The sequence below is a fragment of the Equus quagga genome, unplaced genomic scaffold, assembly GCF_021613505.1.
Source record: "Equus quagga isolate Etosha38 unplaced genomic scaffold, UCLA_HA_Equagga_1.0 146_RagTag, whole genome shotgun sequence".
Classification (NCBI taxonomy): Eukaryota; Metazoa; Chordata; class Mammalia; order Perissodactyla; family Equidae; genus Equus; species Equus quagga.
Genome location: NW_025796728.1, coordinates 2,997,311 through 3,014,863, shown reverse-complemented (window position 1 = coordinate 3,014,863; position 17,553 = coordinate 2,997,311). Strand labels below are relative to the sequence as shown.

The following is a 17,553-nucleotide window of genomic DNA, read 5'->3' as shown; positions in this document are numbered from 1 at the left end:
TAAATCAAGTGTAATTACCAGGCCATGTTGCTTTTAGATACAAGCCAGCTAAGAGCAATATTCTAGTCAATTCTCCTGTTTGACAGATCTCTATTAAAAGAAAACCTTCCAGCTTCCTTTCAACAAAAGTGGCCAAACATTACTGTAATTCAAGTTACTTCAATGAACTTAGAAAACTTACCTGTTTTACTACTTAAAACCCACTATATCTTCAATATACTTGTTTGATTATTTCAAACAGTTTCTTTGGGGGGGTGAGATTGGAGATAAAGAGATTATAAGAATACGAAAATCATCCACTGTCCAAAATATATTGGTATATATTGGTCCAATATTTTTGAAAGCAAATATAGAAATATTTTTTTAAAAATTAGGGCTAGGGGCTGGCCCAGTGGTGCAGAGATTAAGTGTGCACGTTCCACTTCTCGGCGGCCCGGAGTTCTCCGGTTCAGATCCCGGGTGCGGACATGGTACCGCTTGGCATGCCATGCTGTGGGTGGCATCCCACATATAAAGTGGAGGAAGATGGGCACAGAGTTTAGCTCAGGGCCAGTCTTCCTCAGCAAAAAGAGGAGGATTGGCAGCAGATGTTAGCTCAGGGCTAATCTTCCTCAAAAAAAAAAAAAAATTAGGCTAGAGTGTACATTCTGTTATATAACGTGCTTTTCTCACATCAGAGTATATTATGAAACTTTTTAATATTTGCGTAGTATTACATTATATGAACAAAGAATAATTCATTCAAACAACTGCATATTGTTGGATATTTAAATTCTTTTGTTCTTCTCTTACCACAGTCTTATTTTAGCTTTGAGCACAAATAGTCTGCAATTCAGGTGATTTCCCTAAGTCAACACGGTGAGCACCTATTGCTTTGCTTGCCTGGCATCCATTTTTCCTCCTTCTGTTAACAGCACCCAACATTCCTTTGGGGAATCCCTTACCCAAATCTGAGTTCACATGTCTTGAGTGGGGATGAGATCACTCCCAACTGGAGTAGAGCATTCCAGCCCATGGCCACAGCGACTGTCTCAAAGATAGGCACAGTTCCCCAGCCTGGGCCAGGTGAAGTCCAGAACTTTTATGGGAATTGTTGGGACCTAGGCATTCTTGCCACAGGTGGTTCTAAGCTGGTAGGATAGATCTGAAATTGCTGAGCCCCCCTATGGAGAAAGCATACATGAAAATAAAGATGACACAGAGGAAAGCAGGGCTGAGAAATGGAGAGACTGAGTCCTCGTTTTAACCCTGAAAGCCAATACACCTGGAGATTTTTCATTTTCATGAGTCAATAAATTGTTTTTTTGGCTTAAACCAATTTGATTTAGGGTTTCTGGAACTTCATTTGAAGTAATCCTAATTTTAAAAAATATTCAGAAGCAGTACTGTATTTTCAAATTATTTTCCCTAGAAGTTGTATCAAGTATCACACCACCATCAAAAATGATTCTTCTATTGCATTTCCAGCATTAAATGTTGTTACTTTGAGAATCTTTGTCAACTTGATTTTTTTTTTTTGAGGAATATTAGCCCTGAGCTAACATCTGCCACTAATCCTCCTTGTTTTCGCTGAGGAAGATTGGCCCTAAGCTAACATCTATGCCCATCTTCCTCTACTTTATATGTAGGATGCCTATCACAGCATGGCTTGATAAGTGGTGTGTATGTCGCACCTGGGGTCCAAACTGGCGAAGCCCAGACGCCAAAATGGAGTGTATGAACTTAACCGCTGCACCACCAGGCCGGCCCTTATTTGATTTTTTTAAAGTCTCATATTTTGTGTTTAACGGCCAGTGAAGTAAAATTTAATATTTAATAATTGTAAACATTTAATAATTTATTTAATAAATATAATATAATTTGTCTATTGTAAATTATCTGTCTCTCTTGCCTATTTTTTTCTATCAACCTATCGTCTATGGATTGATTACAGTGATTTACTCTTTGACACTTGTAGAATGTATTTTTCCTCTGGATTTTTTTTTATTTTTATTTTTTATTTTTTCCTTTTTCTCCCCAAAGCCCCCCGGTACATAGTTGTGTATTCTTCGTTGTGGGTTCTTCTAGTTGTGGCATGTGGGACGCTGTCTCAGCGTGGTTTGATGAGCAGTGCCATGTCCGCGCCCAGAATTCGAACTAACGAAACACTGGGCCGCCTGCAGCAGAGCGCGTGAACTTAACCACTCGGCCACGGGGCCAGCCCCTTCCTCTGGATTTTATACTCTAAAAAAATAGGGGCCAGTCCGGTGGCCGAGTGGTCAAGTTCCCGCTTCACTGTTCGGATCCTGGGTGCAGACATGGCACCACTCATCCAGCCATGCTGAGGTCGCGTCCCACATGCCACAACTAGAAGGACCCACAACTGAAAATATACAACTATGTACCAGGGGGTTTTGGGGGGAAAAGGAAAAACTTTAAAAAAAAAACAAACCAACATTTATATTTTTCTGATTATAAAATATATTTATGGCAGAAATTTGGAAAACACAGTAAAATACAAACAAGAAAGCAAAAATCACTTTTAATACCACTACTCCCATGTAGTCTACATTGGGGAAATTCCCTCTAAATTTATATGTATTTAATATATTACTAGATTATAAGTGAATGTGTTTGTGTGTTTATAGCTTTTTAACTTATTTTATCACTTAAGATTACTTCACAGGAATTTCCCCCTTGTCATTAAATATTCGTCTAAATAGATCTTGAGTCCTCTCAGGAACTTGAGAAAAGCCAAGGACTCATTTTTCAGAAAAAAAAGAAGTCACATATCGAAAAGTCGAAGCATCATTTCAGGAGGTCCTGGAGTCGTCCATGGACTCTAGACTAGGAACTCTGGTTGTAAACGCACTAGGTAGCGTCTGCAGAGCAGTCTCCTGTATGAGTGCCCTGCAATTTGTTTAACCATGTCACATCAGGCGTGGGAGTATGGACTTTGGGATCCAAAAGCTTGGGTTCGAATCCTGACTCTACCCCTGCTAGGGGGTGATCAGGCAAATTTCTAAGCTCGTGAAGCCTATGATAAGGATTAAATGAGATGATCCATGTAAAGGCTTTGAAGACTGTGTGCTACCTAGTAAGCTCTCAATGTAGCTCCCTTTTAAAAATTTCCCTGATTGTTTCCTTAGGATAAACTCCTAGAAATATAATTACTGAGTCAAAGAAGATGCACATTCTTAGGGCTATCGTCATCTACTACCAACTTTTCTTCTAGAAAGGGTTCACCACTAGCAGGATGAGAGAGTGCCCAGTTGAGAGTATCCTTGCCACCATAACATAATATCATCTATTTCGGTCTTTTCCAATAGTGAAAAAATGGCATCTAATTGCTTCAATTTAATTTCTTTGGTTACAAGTGAGTGTGAATATTTTTTATATTTTGGTGACTCAAACTCCTTTTGTGATCTTGTGTGTCTTTTCATATCATTTGCCTTTTTTCCTATGGTGGTGTTTGTTCTTATTAATTTATAAAGCTGTTTTATAAGTTAATGGTATTAGCTCTTGGCTTTATATATGTTGCAAATATTTTTTCTCACTTTGTAACTTGCTTTTAACTTTTTTTCAATGCTGTTTTTACTATACCAAAGCTTAACCTTCTTATGTAGCCTTATCTGCTGAGCTTCCCATTATGATTTCTTCCGTTACTTTTTTGCTTAGGAAGGTTTTCCCTACCCAAAGATGAGATACATTCTAGCCAATATTTTTCTTCATTATTTTGTTGCATTATTATTGTTATTATAATTAACTCTTTAATTTATCTGGAATTAATTTTGGTGTATGATGTGCACAAGGCTCTAAATTTATTTTCCCAAAAATAGCATATTTCTAAGCGCTATGTTGTTGTCTCTCCCTTCTATGTACTCTCTCCCCTCTGGGTGGGCCAGACCCTCCTTCGTGGCAGCCAGAGTAAAGGGAGAGCAATCCACGAAGCTAAGTGACCCAAGCCAGCTCCCCAGTGTCACCACACCTGGAGAAGGAACTCTGTTTCCTCATCCCGGGTTTTCCCCTAAATAGTGAAGGAGATCAGAAAGAAGAGGGGAGGGAGCAATATCTGCTTGCTTCACATTGACAGTAACCTCATCCGCAGAGAGACAGCAGGCCTACAGGCCCCAAGAAGCCCTCAAGACTGCAGGTGCAGCGTGATCCTGCTGATTTACAATCCAAATCCATCTTTTCTGCTTTTTGCTCTTCGCCCATTGCACAAACTGCCTCCCAGATTCCTCCCCGAGCCCTGAGAGGAGCTAGTCGGATGAGTTGGTCTGCCTCTGATTACTGCTTATTTGATTTGATTGTGGATTTTAACATCGTTAACACGAGGACGGGGCAAATAGGAGTGGTGCTGGCAGAGTTGGGCTTCAGCTCCTCCTCTGCCATTTGTCTTCCTCCCTTATCTCATCCTGTGGTTTCACGTGTAAGACTCAGTGTTGCCTCCTCCTCATCGTGTCAGTTTCTCTAACCACTCCCCTGGATACACTCACTTAAGGCAAGAATTCAGGTGGCATGATTCATTGTCTATCTGAGTACCTTTCTTTTGTTTATATAAGCTTAAATGAAAACTTGGAATATTTTTGGTCACATCCCACTTCCTTCAAAGCTGTATGGATGTTACGGCATTGTTTTCTTGGGTTTACTGTTTTGGGAAGCATGAGGGTGTGTTATTTTCCTAAATGCTTTTGGAAGCACTGCCCTTTGGAAGTTATGGTCTCATGGAGAAGAAGTACATGATTCATTTGTGATGAAGAATGCAATATGCTGTGAATTTAGTCTTATTTTTTATATTCTTTGTCATTTTCATGAGGTTCGGGGAGGAGAAAATATAAACACATGGGCGCAGTCCACCAGTGGAAAATGGAAATCCCCCAGCTTCCTGTGATGTCAGAAAAAGGGGCAGGGACAAGCCCCCAGGAAGAAGAGGAAGATTCTCTCTGGGATCTTGGCTCGGCTAAGGCTAAGACCTGGGCCTAGAAATTCCTACTGTTGGCTTTCACAGCTCAGCTGGCTGTCACTTTACGGTCACTCCAGACAGCCAGAGGCTTTCTCAGATGCAGGAGGTCCCTTTCCTTTGCAGATGCATCTGGTGACTGACATAAACTTGTTGGGTCAACATTCCCAAGAACTCTGAATTTGATTTGTTTGGGGATAAATCTGTCTGAAGCAGTGAAGCTCACCACTTTATTTCTTTTCAGGCCCTTAATCCTAATGCCAGGGCTATGCTCCCAATGCTTCATAAATCTCTGGCCACTGAAATATTCTCTCCCCATCTGCCATTTCTCACAGAGACTTTTCTTAGCCGAGCTCTTCCTTGCGCTCTTTCAAGACACATCACCTTTCACATTCAGCGGGTTCTTGTGGGTTTGCTTGATGAGTCATAGAGACTTCCCTGTGCCTCAGTTTTCTTGGGTGTAAAAATCGAGCTAATAGTATCTTTCCCACGGCTCTGCTGTGAGAATCAAATGAACAATGCACACTCGCACAACACTTGGCTCAAAAAACACGGGTGGTGTGTTACTTTCTACTTTAAATCCGAACATAAAGATCTTGTGCAAAAGTTGTTTGCAAATTAAAACCAGATATTGTGTCTTGCTATCAGAGAACCGCACATACGCAGTCAGGCGCCCCTCTCGATGCTGAGGGTTGCCGGCCATTTGAACAGTGTATATGGTGTATGTGCGTGCACAGATAAGCTTATTATTATTTTTTTCACTCTATGTGTCTGAGTCTCTAGATTTCATTATCTAAGAGGCAGAGCCCATCAGAGAACTTGATCAGCAGCCAGGCACGGTTTTTTCTTCTTCTTGTCCTTTGTCAGGTCTTTGTTCCGCCCCGGGCTACACTCTAACAGAACCACTTACTGGTGATTAAAAGGAGGGACTTGGCGGCGGGGCGGGGCCTGCGGGCGCGGGGCCCGGCGATTGGGTTCACCCCGGGGGGCTGCGCTCTCTTAAGTGCCAGCCAGCGGGCGTCGCCGATCCCGGAGCCGGGGACCGACCCGCCGCATCCGACGCCGCGGAGACGTCAGCGGCGAGCGGCCGAGCCTTGCAACCGAACCGCGTTTGGCGGCTGCGACGGACGGACAGACGGACGGACGGCGGCGGCGATCGAAGGACGGAGCGCGGCGGGAGGGAACAGAAACGCAGCTCTGCCGCCTCCCGCCGCCAGCGCCATGGACGGCTCCGACAACGCAACCCTGCTCTTCGCCCTGTCTTCCCTGCAGCCGGACAACTACACGCTGTCGCCCAATGCCAGCAGCCTGAGCCCCGGCCCGGACGTCCCCGGCGCTCCTGCCTCCAGCGCCGGCCCCAGCGCCGCGCTCAGCCTCGGGCCGGGTCCCGGCGCCAGTCTCAGCCCCGGCCCCACGCCGACCCCGAAGCCGACGGGCAGCAGCCTGGCGGGCGGCGCGGCGGGCCTGGGCGCTTCCCCGTTCCCCCGGCCCGTGGCCCCCCACGAGCCCCCGTTCTGGGACACGCCGCTGAACCACGGGCTGAACGTGTTGGTGGGCGCCGCCCTGTGCATCACCATGCTGGGGCTGGGCTGCACCGTGGACGTGAACCACTTCGGGGCGCACGTCCGCCGGCCCCTGGGCGCCGGGCTGGCCGCGCTCTGCCAGTTCGGCATCCTGCCGCTGCTGGCCTTCCTGCTGGCCCTCGTCTTCTCGCTGAACGAGGTGGCCGCCGTGGCGGTGCTCCTGTGTGGCTGCTGTCCCGGCGGGAATCTCTCCAACCTTATGTCCCTGCTGGTTGACGGCGACATGAACCTCAGGTACGGGGCTGTCTGTTCCTTGGGCATCTTTCGCATCCCAACCAACCGCGTTTAGAGCCAGGGGTGAAGACGGAGGAGCGAGGAAGGGGAGGCGGTTGGACTGAGGCATGGAAGAGGGAAAGAGAGAGTGGAGGAAGATGTTGTCGCCCGGGCTTTAGAAGTCAAGGCGGACCAAGAAGAGGTAGCGTTGTAGGGGGAAAGATCTAGACGGGGACGGAGCTGCTCTAAGGGTCTTGAGGTTTCAGCCACAGCTCTGTCAGCATCCTCCCTGAGTGTCGGGCTGTCAGCGCAGGTCTTCGGCCCCTGGAAGACAAAGGGAACTGGGAAGTCTGAAGCTAGGACTCTTAGGAAATGCAAAAGCGAAATAGGGCTCTTGGCCCTGCTAAAGAGAGTAATCTCACATATAGGACAATATAATTGAGTTCTATCTGACAAGTAGTAAGTATTCAGCAGCTGTACCATATCTCACAGGGTGCTTTGGCGGATTAAAAAAGAAGAGCAAAGAAAAAACGTTGCTTGCCCTCAAAATCATCCAGACTATAGCCAGCTCAGTAGGCTTTGTGAAGCTGGAGGCAGCAGTCCTGAGATTTTGTGTTCTTGCCTGGGGTTCCTGTGTCCGTTGGGCTTGGACCTGCTGCTCTCTTGTGCTCCCCTCTGGTGAAGTAGGTTCTCACAGACTGCAAGCTGGGGGACTTGCAGTCTCCCCCTTTTCCAGATGCCCAGTGTACAAGAGAGAGGTTACCCCGTGTTCAAGAGAACCTCTTTGGCTCAAAGCCCACTCTGACTCCTGTTCATTCCCTTTTCTGCAGCATCATCATGACCATCTCCTCCACGCTTCTGGCCCTGGTCTTGATGCCCCTGTGCCTGTGGATCTATAGCCGGGCTTGGATCAACACCCCACTGGTGCAGTTGTTGCCCCTGGGGGCAATGACCCTGACGCTTTGCAGCACCCTCATCCCCATTGGGTTGGGTGTCTTCATTCGATACAAATACAACCGGGTGGCTGACTACATTGTGAAGGTAAGGTCACTCTTCCCTTTAGATGCTCTACACGCTTGCAGGGTCCTGGGTCTCTGACCCACGGCTGCAATGCTAAGAAGTTTGGGAAAGAGGAGAAAGGAATGAAAAGGACTTGTCAGCCTTGCATGGATAAACTTAAAAAAGAAGTTTATGCCACAAAGATAATTTCGACCTTTGGAACTTCACAAATTATAGCTTTAATGAAAGCAAAGCTTAATTAAAAACGGCGTAAGAGAACTATCAGTACTCATAGGCGGAAACATATCATCGGGGGAGGGGGGGAAGATGGCAGTGCAATTAGATGGCAACATATTTCCCACTAGCAAATTGTATATTACTAAAAATCAAAGCAGATTAAATACAATTATTTTACTAGAATTTGTGCAGTATTTTAGAAATGAATTACTAATTTCTTAAACTGGAACTCTAATTCTGAGAAACTCTGTAGAAGTTTCCGTTAAAATGTTTTATTAATTTTCTAAAAATAAGTTGACACTAATAAGACTAAAAGTAATTTAAAAATTACATCTTGGCAATATAATACAATACACTAAATATTGGCTTTAAAGCACAAAATAAAATAGTCCTGGATAAATAAAGCAGAATATATTGCCACTGCTAAATGTGTGTGTTTCTTTTCCTTCCCCATTGTGGTATGTCAAGTGGTTTCTATAGGTAGTGAGAGGATGGGGATTTTTATTATTTTGTGCAATATTTCTAATATTGTTTTATTCTTAAAAAAAGATGGTTTTTACAGCAGTAGAGATTTTTCTAATAGTTGACTGGAGAAAAAATTTAAATAGTTGTAAATTAGGCTTTCTTTGAAAACTCAAAAATCATAGTAAATAAGAGTAAACCATGAATAGGATTCTTATTTTAGGAAGTTAGTCAAATTAGATATGTAACTAATTACTATAGCATGCAAGGGAAATTCCTTTAGACAAATGAAGAGAAAAAGAGCCATTCCAATATTTCAGTTATGTAGATTTAGAAGACATAATCTTTTGTGTTTTACTTATACTAGCTTATTTTCTACAGTGATCTAATTATACAGAGGGGCTAACTTTTATTTATATGAAAAACAGAGTTCTTTTGTGTACATATATCCAGCCTGAGTAAAAGAAATTGTGCTCTATAATAAACATATATATCTGAATGTAATAAATATACATGGTTATGTAAATATACATATATTTTATATATTATGTATAATATACTCATAGATAATCCTGAGATGCATTAAGAACTTATTAAGCTTAATCATTAAAGCTAATACTATTAATGTGATGACATTTACTATAAAACCTTAGGAATTCTAGAGAAAGTCAATCAAATAAGCTATTTCCATGCTAAAAACATAAACATAAAAACATATATTTGGGTAACAGACAATTCAATAAGACTGGCTAAGTTTAAGGTAAACCTATCTCTATTCCTTAGCCAGCACACAAGTAAGATGTGGTTTATAACATTTTTATATTTTGCAAATACTTTAAAATGAGCATTCGGTGTCAAAGCTCACCCAAATGTTTTAAAATATTTCGAAGGAAACTTTGGAGCCAATATTTTCACCATGAAGAACCAGATTTCCTGTCAAAGCTTTTAATGTGGACACACTTTGAAACTTAATATAAGAAAAGTTTCTGGGCTGGCCTGTTGGCACAGCGGTTAAGTGCGCACATTCCGCTTTCGTGGCCTGGGGTTCACCAGCCCAGATCCCGGGTGTGGACATGGCACTGCTTGTCAAGCCATGCTGTGGTAGCCATCGCACATATAAAGTAGAGGAAGATGGGCACAGATGTTAGCTCAGGGCCAGTCTTTCTCAGCGAAAAGAGGAGGATTGGCAGCAGACGTTAGCTCAGGGCTATTCTTCCTCAAAAAAAGAAAAGTTTTGATTTATAATAGTTTGGTTTCTGCCAATTGTACATTTGTAGCATGAGTACCTTACATAATAATTATTTCAGCATCCTCTAGGGTAGACTTTTTGACCAGCCCAGATAAATTTTAAATAATTTTTAAAGAGTATAAAGTATATGCCAATCCCACAGACCCCAAAGGGATTTCCTCCCGGATATCCAGGGAACAGAAGCAACACTTAAACTGTTCTTCTGGATCTGCAGTGTCCTTCACAAATGCCCACTCCCCCGTTCTAAGAAAACAAGCTAACTACCAATCTGAAGGAGAACTAAGAGAGGAATCTTTAGGTTTCCATATTACCATGTACACAGCCTGTCTTACTTGAATGAGTGGAATGTACTAGTCAGACATCAAGATGACACAATGTTTTATACAGTCAGTTGTTTTATATCTAAAAGCCATCTATTATATATAATGATTCTTAACCATCTAGAGACTTACAGGTGGGAGGTGTCTCATGAACAGATGAAAAGAGGGGAAGTTGCAGAATTGCAAAGAATTCCTCACATGTTACTTTTTTCCCCCCCTTACATAATCTAAAAATTGGTAATTGGTTTGATATTGCTAACAATTCTCTGAGATATAAAGTATTTTAAAGGTTAAAAATATCACACACTAAGTTTCGTAAATTTTAATAGTATTTTCTCTCACGTGTAAAACCGGAATTAATTTCTTATGGGAAACATGGGGTCCTGTTCACGGAAAGTCATGTCTATTTGCCCACTCTATGCATGAGACCATACCTGGTGTGTCGGGTTCAGTTGTAAGTGCTCTGTTTTTAAGAGGTGCATTTACAAATTAAAAGCATGCTCCGAACAGTCAGGACTCCAAACCAGTTATATGGTGGAGGCTGAAAGCCTGGGGACAATCTGCCTGGAGAAGATAACAGTTTTTTAAACTTTTGAAGGCTATTTTGCAAGGGGAGTAGTCTGGTCTGTGTTGTTCCTGAGGGCCTATCCAAGACAATGGCTAGCAGTTACAGTTACAGAAGGAGAATTGTCACTAGATATAGTGGGCCTCCAGACAATTAGAGCTGTGACTGTAGGTCCAGATGCCTCCTGAGGAGGTGATCTACCCATCTTCAGAAAGATTCTGGCAAAGACTTTTTACGGCAAAGATCTCCATTCTGTGCAGGAGGTCAGACTAGATGGGTCTCTTCTTCCAAGCACCTGGATATCTCTTGCCTGAATTCCTCTCCAACTATCTATTTTTGATGGCTTGTTTATCCATTTTCTATTACTAGGTTTCCCTGTGGTCTCTGCTAGTGACGCTGGTGGTCCTTTTCATAATGACTGGCACTATGTTAGGACCTGAACTGCTGGCACGTATTCCTGCAGCTGTTTATGTGGTAGCAATTTTTATGCCTTTGGCTGGCTACGCCTCTGGCTACGGCTTAGCTACGCTCTTCCATCTTCCACCCAATTGTAAGAGGACGATATGCCTGGAAACAGGGAGCCAAAATGTGCAGCTCTGTACCGCCATTCTAAAGCTGGCCTTTCCACCACGATTCATAGGGAGTATGTACATGTTTCCCTTGCTTTATGCGCTTTTCCAGTCGGCAGAAGCAGGGATTTTTGTTTTAATCTATAAAATGTATGGAAGTGAAATACTGCACAAGCAAGATCCTCTAGATGAAGATGAAGATACGGATATTTCTTACAAGAAACTAAAAGAAGAGGAAATGGCAGACACTTCGTACGGCACAGTGAAAACAGATAATTTAATGATGATGGAAACCACTCAGACTTCACTGTAAACATGGAGATACACAGGAGCCTCTATCTTGCTGAAGCATTACTTCATATTTATGGTCTGTGATAGAGTATATGGTTTACATAAAGGATAACAATTAGTTCACATTATCGTACATGTAACAATTTTGATTTTCCCATTGTAAGGTTGCATGGTATATTAGCCAAACGTTTTCACAAATTACAAATCAATGTCGTAATATAACTTGCACCTGGGACTGCTGAAGTGACGTCTGAACAAGTTAAATCTGCCCTTTGGTTTTCACTGTTACTAATTTCTATAACTGTTTCCACTATGTTAACTCTTAGAAAACAGGGTCTTGGAAATGTAGAATTTTGGTGCACTATCTGATATGAAAAAAACACGAGCTATATTTGTAAAGCATAAGTGAGTTTAATGTAATTGTTGTTTAAAAAAAACTGCTTGCTCCACTTATAAATCCTTGACACTGTTGAATTTTGACCTGTATTCAGAAAAATCCTCACAGGTCAATTAAACAATGAAATAGAGTATTTTATTGTCAAACCTGTATCAAATCAGAGCAAAATTACATTAATGTATTCGATTACTTAATCTGGTCTATTGGTAAAGAACAGCCAACATTTTCGCAGCGGACGAAGCATTTCCTTTTCAACTGGGGACTGATTTTGGTTCTTCTGCATTTAGGTAAACACACCCCAAATCAATTTATCTTTTGGAGGGATGATTTGGTTAGGAAAATTTGTAGAACTATGCACCCCAGAGAAGAGCAATAGTCATCAGCACCTCGTGGTCCTCAACACAACCTCGTGGTCTCCATTGGGAGGGTGGGGGAAGGGGGAGGAAGGACGTTCCCCAGGGGAGAAAACAGCCTAACTAGATAGGGATGCCCTAGAGGGCTTTCCCTATGACCAACTGAGAGGGTTCAATGGGTAGGCTTCTCAGAGCAGCTCTGAGATAAACTATAATTTGAGGTCATAGGTAGCAGACCCAAAGCAGTTCGGCAAAACCTCGCGTTTTTGCTCACTCGCCAGAGGCACCAGCCTCGCCTCAGCTTTCCGGGCGGCGCAGACACCTGCAATCAGCAGGGCATGGGAACCACCTGGAGCAGCTACTCGGGTGATGGTTCTCTTGGAATCCTCTTCTCCGCGGGCAAGTTCACTTACAAATCAGTTCTTGCAGCGCAAAGAAAACCTTCTCTCCAGATCACCCAAGGGCATTTGTGCCCACCTCTGGGTGTGGAAAATTTCCACGCAGAGAAGATCGAGGTGGGGCCCCCTCGGCGGGGACGCGGGGACCCGGGCCGGCGGCGGGAAGGGTGCGAGGGGCCGCGCGCGAGCGGTGGTGGGGCGGGCGCTCGCTGCCTCCGCGGGGCCGCCTATTTAGGGCGCGGCGGGCTGCACGGCCGGGCTGCGCCCATGGCTGCCCTGGGGGACGAGGGGCTGGACGGTTACATGTACCCGGCGTGCGCCCCCTGCTCATATCCGATCCCCTACCTGCCCGCCGCTAAGGGCAAGGGCGCGGCGGGCGGGGCCGGCTGGCGGCACCGGGGCGGGAGCTACCCTCCCGCCTCCTCCTCGTCGTCGTCATCCTCGGCCGGGGCGGCCCCGGCGGCTCTCCCGGGCTGCGGGCAGCTGGCGGCCGCCGACTACTTCGACAGCTACCAGCGGGCGCAGCTCATGGCCCTTCTGTCGCAAGTGAGCCCGAGCCTGGCCCCGGCACTGCGCAGGGCTGGCGGCCGCGACGTGGCGGTGCAGGTGAACCCGCGCCGCGACGTCTCGGTGCAGTGCTCGCTGGGGCGGCGCACGCTGCCGCGCCGGGCCCGCGACCCCGGCTCCCCGGCCGGCCCCGGGCCCGGACCCCTCCCCGAGGGCGCGGGCGGCGGCTCAGCGTCCCCGCAGCCGGAGCGCCGGGGCCCCGGGCGGGGCAGCCCCCCGAGCAGCGCGCCGCGGCCCGTGCGCTTCCCGCGCACCGTCGCCGTGTATTCGCCGGTGGCCTCCCGCCGCCTCACCACCCTCCTGGAAGGGGCCGGGGGCGCGGCGGGCGAGCGAGGGCCGCCCTCTCCGAGGCCCCGAGGCCCCGAGGCGGGAGAGACGTCGGTGAGGACGGCACCCCAGCAGCCGCAGCCGCAGGACGAGGAGGAGGAGGACGAGGCCCAGGGCGAGGGGTGTGGGCTGCCGCCGCGGGAGGCACAGGGAGGCGAGGCGGCCCCGGGGCGCGCGCCGAGCAGCCTGGAGCAGCCCCCACCGGGCGGTATGGCCCAGGCCGCCGCGGGCGAGAGGCCGTCGCCGCGGAGCCCCGAGCCGGGCAAGGAGCGCCTGCGCTTCCAGGTGAGTCCCAGTCGGGCTGGGGGCCTGGCTGGGGCAGGAGAGCCCGGCGCGCGGCGTCCCCGGTCCCTGGGCTGCCCTCGCCCTCCGCCGCTCCGGGCACGTGGAGGCGCCGGGCTCCCCTGGGGCGGGCCGCGGCGGGGCCGCAGCGGCTTCCGCAGTAGAAGGAAAGCGAGCGTAGGCTGCTTGTTGTTTGCGGCGCTGTACAGCGAGTCGTGCTTTTAACATTCTTATTCTGAGCGTATCCGCAGTATAAGACCCTGACCGTGACCCTGTGGTCCTGTGTTGATCCCGCACGTGGATGATTTAGGATGAGTACGCAGCGGAACATCGGAAGGTGACCTTACTGGCAGGAGAGCTAGTTCCCAAGGACACCACTTACTTTTCCGAATTCGATGTGGCAAAGCTGGAATAGTCGACTACTGGGGTCGTGGTCGGCTCTGCCCCACCTGACTTTTGCCCGCATTTCCCAAGCTTCTTTTGGAATCTAGAACTGCTGAAGTGCCTGCCTTAGGATCTTTCCTTGCTCTTAAAAAGCGCCCTTGTTAGAAACCTCATCCTGCTGGAGCGCTTGGGCGGTTGTGTGTTGCTGCCTGAGAGAGCAGCGGGCTTGGAGGGCCAGCTCGCCCCGGCTGAGCCCTGCAGGGCTGGAGTACACTGAGGGGGTTGTAACCTGGGGCAGTGGGAAGGCTGAGAGGGTGGAGGAGGCCTTTGGGGTCCCTTCCACAGTCCCCCTAGGGCTGTTTGGTTGCGGGGGAGGGAGTGGTGGGGGGGGTTGTGAATCAAGCAGTTTATACACCAGCTATGTGTGATCTTAAGTAACCTTCCTAAAGGCCTAACTCCAAAAACTTGTTTATAACTTATTTCTCACTGAGAGGGAAGAAGAGAAGCTTTAAGAGTAAGATAATACTACTTTAGTTCATGGTAAGTGTGAATTCTGGCTTATCCACAGCTGAGAAGCACTGCTGTCCCGTGGAAATTTAACTAGCAGCATAATCTTGGGTGAACACCTCAAAGTATTTTAGGATGCTGAGTCTTACTTCTTCAGTGTAACCACTTCCATATGTGTATGTCCTACAATCAAACTTTATCCTCCAGAGAAAAGGCCTCCCTTAAAGAATCTCAAGGTTCAGGAACCCTGGATGTTTGGCTTTTTCCTTGTGGGTCTGAGGGAAACACCTACTTAGTAATCTGTCAATTACTTTGCTTTATGAACCAAGTTAATGATGGCGTATCAACTTCCGTGGGCCCATGCTTGCTTATCTGCTTGATTAAGCTGTTAGCTCACCCAATTATGTTGTAGAGACTAACTCGAACCTGATCCTACTTTCCTCCAGGATCTGAACTGAAGTTGTCAGTTTTAAGTATCACATAGACCGTTCCCAGCTTCTGAAATAAAGGACAGTTGAGCTGCCATGTTGGTGAACTTGGGTCTCCTTTGGTTCAGTTCCTAGAGCAGAAGTATGGCTATTACCACTGCAAGGACTGCAACATCCGGTGGGAAAGTGCCTACGTGTGGTGTGTACAGGGCACGAACAAGGTAAGAACACGAGCTGACATATTCTGGACAAAAGGGTCGGGAGGGTTTTGCTTTAAGTTTTCCCTCTCTCCCATCCCAGGTCTACTTCAAGCAGTTTTGCAGAACTTGTCAGAAGTCTTACAACCCTTACCGAGTGGAGGACATCACCTGTCAAGTAAATCGAATGTTTGCATCTTGTGTCTGAACTGGGGAGCGGGAGAAGGGCTTCAGGCAGTTTCTTGAATGTGTTTCCTTAGCGAGGACAGGTTCCCAGCAACCTAAGGTTTTGGTTGCTTTTTGGCAGAAGTCAGCGAAGTAATACTCAGTTGGGAAGTGGGGCCTTGGGCTTGGTTTCCTTCTCCCTTGCAAATCTCGCCCATGGTAGCATCTTCAGAGCCTGTCACCTCGTGTGCAGTCTGGAAGAATGCTTGCCTTACCTGCGACTCAGTCTAATGGATGGAAAGCAAACTGAGAAGAATTCCTTTCTACGAATGTGAGGTGGTGAAGGTTGACTATTTACCCAACTGCATTTTATGAAGCATGTACCCGAGTTAAAGTATTGAATGTAGGCATGGAGTTTTAAAGTTTGCCTCTCCTGAGAGTTTGCAAAGGGATTTGTTTTAAAGAAAATCCAAGTTGCTCAGCTTTATGGGGTTAACTGGTAACATGATCGTTTACTACTAAGCAAGCACTGCTGCATGGCACTAAAGGGCTTAGATAATCTAAGAGAAAAGTGACTAAACTTGCCTGTTACCACGCAGCTGGTGGAGCCTGACTTGCCAGCTGAGACAGCCTAGTTGATGCACTTGACTCCAGTCAGACATTGGAAGCATTAACGCTGTAGGGTGGGTGGAGGGAAACTAAGCATGGAAAACTTGGACTGAGACTGCGGGTGGAGTAGAGTACGGTTCTGATGTAGGCTGCCTTAACCGCTCTGCTCTTGGCTCAGCAGTTGCTGCTCTGCCGTCTGCCTCAGCTTGAGGTCATTTGCAGCAGGTGGAGGGCCACGGTCAGCCACCAATGCCAGGCCTGACCCACACCGGCCTCGCACCTTTAGCTTTCCTGGTCAAACGCCTCTCTCCCACTCGTTTGTCCTTCACCCTTCTAGTGCAGGAAAAGATTTCCTTTTAGACAACTGTTTCAAAAGAAGCTTCACAATTCAGAATCGTATGCACATGGGACCATGACCCCATGGTGAAACACCCTCTATTCCTAACCTTGTCATTACTAGGAAGGGATCTAGACAGAACAAGATTGCATAGGGCCTTGCTTAGAGTGCATTCAGTAAGTATTTGAATGGACTAGAAAAATAACCTTGGAGTTCTAGGAAATCACCAAGGGTTTATCTTCTGTATGTACTTCTCATTTTGATTTCAGAGTTGTAAACAGACTAGATGCTCCTGCCCAGTAAAGCTTCGCCACATTGACCCCAAAAGGCCTCATCGTCAGGACCTGTGTGGGAGATGCAAAGGCAAACGCCTGTCCTGTGACAGCACTTTCAGCTTCAAGTATATCATTTAGATGAAAGTCAAAGAGGGGGAAAAAAGGTCCTGCTGGATGTGTGCTAGTGGGACAGCTAAGTTAGCTTTTTCCATGCTCCTCCTTTCTGCCTCTCCCTTCTCAAGATATGTCAGGAAAGGCTGTGTTTTTGGCAAAGCCTTTAAATAAAAGTATTGCAAAACAATTGATAAATTGCATACAATCTTATTTTTTAAAATAAAGGCTCAGGAGAGCTCGTCTTGTGCTCACAGTCTGGACCTGTCAGTCTATCTCTAATATGATTCATTCGTTGCATACGGAGTGGCTGGGCTCAGAGGGGCTCATGGACATGAGGGTTACTGCTTCGATGGGTCTCGAGGGCTGAAACTCATAAGCAAGATATTAGCTGAAAAGCCATCTAACCATTAAAATATTCTTCTGGGGAGATGGAGGCAGAGCCATGGCTTGATGTGTGAGATGACACTCTGGGTTACACCCAACTCAGAACCCTGAGTGGCTGCCTGGCTGGGTGGCGGCGGGGGGGGGGGGGGGGAGCTTCAGTGGGTACAGGTGATCTTAGTTAATAGGTAACAAACTACTTGGGGAGGGAGGCTGGGAGAGCTAACCTGACTTGTTAATCACAATGTTACAGGTGTGGAACGGTGGCTAAGGGCAGCTTAAGGTGGTGAATAATGTCATCAATGGACTTCAGGTGGTAGCTTTTATTTAAAAATATAGGCCTAAATGTACTTAACCCGAATTAGTTGGACAGGCAGTTTTGGCCTTTATTGTCACTGGCAG

General features: G+C 46.5%; 2 protein-coding genes across 2 annotated transcripts; both read left to right on the top strand.

Annotated features, from left to right (window-relative positions):
- Positions 1 to 6,035: 6,035 nt before the first annotated feature.
- LOC124232974 (sodium/bile acid cotransporter 4) lies at positions 6,036 to 11,670 on the top strand. The gene is made up of 3 exons (XM_046649954.1): positions 6,036 to 6,759; positions 7,569 to 7,779; positions 10,940 to 11,670. The coding sequence occupies exons 1-3, from the start codon at positions 6,164 to 6,166 to the stop codon at positions 11,450 to 11,452; spliced, it is 1,320 nt and encodes a 439-aa protein (XP_046505910.1). The 5' UTR covers positions 6,036 to 6,163; the 3' UTR covers positions 11,453 to 11,670.
- Positions 11,671 to 12,845: 1,175 nt separating this feature from the next.
- LOC124232995 (zygote arrest protein 1-like) lies at positions 12,846 to 16,905 on the top strand. Its single transcript, XM_046649990.1, has 4 exons — positions 12,846 to 13,757; positions 15,202 to 15,294; positions 15,374 to 15,448; positions 16,651 to 16,905. Exons 1-4 carry the CDS (start codon positions 12,846 to 12,848, stop codon positions 16,792 to 16,794), a joined length of 1,224 nt encoding a protein of 407 aa, XP_046505946.1. The 3' UTR covers positions 16,795 to 16,905.
- Positions 16,906 to 17,553: the final 648 nt, after the last annotated feature.